This window comes from Lycium barbarum, chromosome 4 (genome assembly GCF_019175385.1).
Source record: "Lycium barbarum isolate Lr01 chromosome 4, ASM1917538v2, whole genome shotgun sequence".
NCBI lineage: Eukaryota > Viridiplantae > Streptophyta > Magnoliopsida > Solanales > Solanaceae > Lycium > Lycium barbarum.
The window spans coordinates 34,308,309-34,311,162 of NC_083340.1; the positions used below are offsets into that span (position 1 = coordinate 34,308,309).

General features: G+C 37.1%; 1 protein-coding gene across 1 annotated transcript; it reads right to left on the reverse strand.

The window, feature by feature from the left end:
* Positions 1–319: 319 nt before the first annotated feature.
* On the reverse strand, positions 320–2,848 carry LOC132635842 (protein NAR1-like). The gene is made up of 4 exons (XM_060352408.1): positions 2,763–2,848; positions 1,734–1,860; positions 1,540–1,631; positions 320–1,040 (listed from the first exon to the last, which is right to left on the reverse strand). Exons 2-4 carry the CDS (start codon positions 1,780–1,782, stop codon positions 888–890), a joined length of 294 nt encoding a protein of 97 aa, XP_060208391.1. The 5' UTR covers positions 1,783–1,860; positions 2,763–2,848; the 3' UTR covers positions 320–887.
* Positions 2,849–2,854: the final 6 nt, after the last annotated feature.

A 2,854-nucleotide genomic window follows, 5' to 3' on the forward strand; every position in this document is an offset into this window, starting at 1 on the left:
ATGGAAGTAGATCCTAGATCTTCTCACAAAATACACTTTTCAGTAGTTCAGTCAAAACAATTCTTTCCTGAACATATACTCATTATTATACCTACCAACGATCACCACTTTACCCTTCAGTTTCTTCAGATATGATAATCCCAGAAAATGTACAGTGATTGAAGAAACCTAAGGTTCTTTCAAGTTTCAACTTTCAAGTGCAATTTTGTGTGAGATTTATCTCAATCCCTAAGCTCTATATTTACTCTTTTGTACGTTAAGAAGATATTGGTCGGTACTAATATTTGATATGAGAGCTTCAGCTCGTCTGCAAACATCAAAATGAAAAGTTTATTGTCTAGCTTAATATTACCAAAAGGCTATATACCTTCTCAAAGAAAAATATTACAAAAGGCCAACAAGACTCTTTAACATGTATGTGCTTGTTGCGCCATAATGGAAAGCAGAACTAAGAAAGGCAGCCTATGAAAACAAATACGATTACACTAAGACTGGTGATATTATTTACCATCGGCATAAAAAAAGTTGCCGCCTTTTCTAACGGTACAAATAAATACGATTGAGGGTTGTGGGATATGACACGTACAATACAACTACTCCCAATCCAGATGGGGAATAATGTTAGCATTGCGACCTAAACTATTGTGTAATGTGCAACACAAGTACAAACACAATATATTTGCAGTATGGGTGAAAGTGTGAAACACGTCCCCTGCCAAAATTGGACTCTCAAAATTGTGGTGCATGGCCTCATGACCATATATCGCGAGCACTTTGGATCAATGCAGTGTAATATCAAAACCCTCTTTGGATGGTCTTGCAGAAAAACACCAGAAGGGAACACTAGGAACCTAGCCAACCAGTTAAAAGCTGATATTTTGCATTTTTCACCAGTTCTGCAACTGTGAAGTGATACTTTTCACTACAGGATGATATTCAGTATGCAAGTACTTCTTTGCTTTCTCTGAACCAGGTTGCTCAAGCCACTCAGAATATAGGCCTTTTATGATAGGATTGTTGAAAGGATCAGCAACGACAACCTGAATCATTAACAAAGAGCACGCAGAGGCAATTCAGTTTCATAAGATCAGAAAGTTTAAGCATAAGGAAAACAAATAGTTCTCACGCCAATCATGCTTTGCAACTTCTAAAGAGTTCACCATTTTCTTTCATTTGAATCTGCTTCAGAGATGAATGTTCATAAACTTCATCTCGTAAAGAAGGGGAAAATATATAAGCCAAAACAAGCAGGTCTGTATAACAGGAAGAAAAAAGGCACAGTCGGGGAAACACTCAAATAAATCAGCACAAAAGAGAACTTCCATTTCATGTTTGACTACTAGGGAGTAGTCAGAGATGAATCTCCCAAGCTCTGCAATTCAAGTTACACATAGTATAGTTCCTTGACTTGGCACAAATACAAGCAAAGCCTTCAAGCTGGAGAGGATATTTCTAGAGTCTAAGATGGTTGTAATATGACACTGCGCCAATCATCAACTAGCTATACAAGCCAAAGAATCCAATTATGACATGACTTACATTTTCTACATAAGCCGTCTCCAACAGCTGAATCAACTCTTTACCAGACTGCCCAGGTTGTGGCTTTATTTGTCCGCCACCATTTAAGCATCCTATAATCAAGAGGGAGGCAATTAAAGCCAAACAAACCGTTAAAATTGATGCAAGAAGGTTCAGAGTTATTATTCACAAAATAGAAAGATCTCGAATATGACCTGAAGGGCATGCCATGATCTCCAAGAAATGGTAGTCACACTTCCCCATTTTCAATTTCCTAACAACATTCTGCAGGTTGCGGAAACCGTAACATAATGCAAATTTCAGGACAGATTTATCATTCACCTGGGTCATAGACATCTTGTCAGTGGCTGTCAATGGAGAACTACTCTTGTGGCAATTGCTAAAAACTTTCAACTACATACATATAGTTAAAGCCCTAATAATCTTAGTTCTGTCTTGGGAAGCTGGGAGTAAGACTAGATAACAATCAATTAGCAAGGAATTGGGTTTAATAAGGGATTATATAACTCAATTGATAGAATCAAGCTAGGAATAGCTAGATTCTTACTTGGGTGTTCATTCATTAGAACTTAAAAGCATTCTATTAGGTTTGGGAGGGACTTAACTGGGGTACGCCCATTACTTTTAGGAGAAATTATTGGGTAAATTATAACTAAACCATAATCAACAAACCAAGCGATTAAACAAGATAAGAGATTCCCATTAGCTAAAGCAAATAAACTAGGGGCTACAACCGGAGTGCCTTTTATCACTTTGATTTAAACTCTTGTTAGTTATTTGGATGATTTCAATTCCATTGCTATTTTTAGTTAAATTCAAAACCAAACAAATATTGCAGTTGGACTTCAACTGAAGATCATTTCTCACTAACAAGTAATCAGCCAGACACTTCATATTTGATCCTTGTCGGATTCGACTAAGACTCACATCCAATTATATTTGCAATCGACTGCTTAGCCTTGACGACTTGAGTTGAGCTATAACACCCGCCACCAAGAACAATAAAGCTTGACACGAGCCATCCAATTAGCGGCTCCACAAAAATGACAAAAACCAAATCATATCCTTTTTAACAGATAGAAACTCTTAAACAATGGATGCAATTGTCTACTCAAAGAAGATATCATGCCAGCCTACAGGCACTTAATTCAATAAAGATTATAGTGGCATGTTCAAACATTCTATAAAATCATGCTAGCACGACAAAACTGAAGCGAACTTACTTTTAGGCTCACTTCTTGGAAATCAGAGTTCCTTATGGTCTTGAATGCTATAGGGCCTTTAACTTCCTGATCTAAAAGCACTTTACCAACAT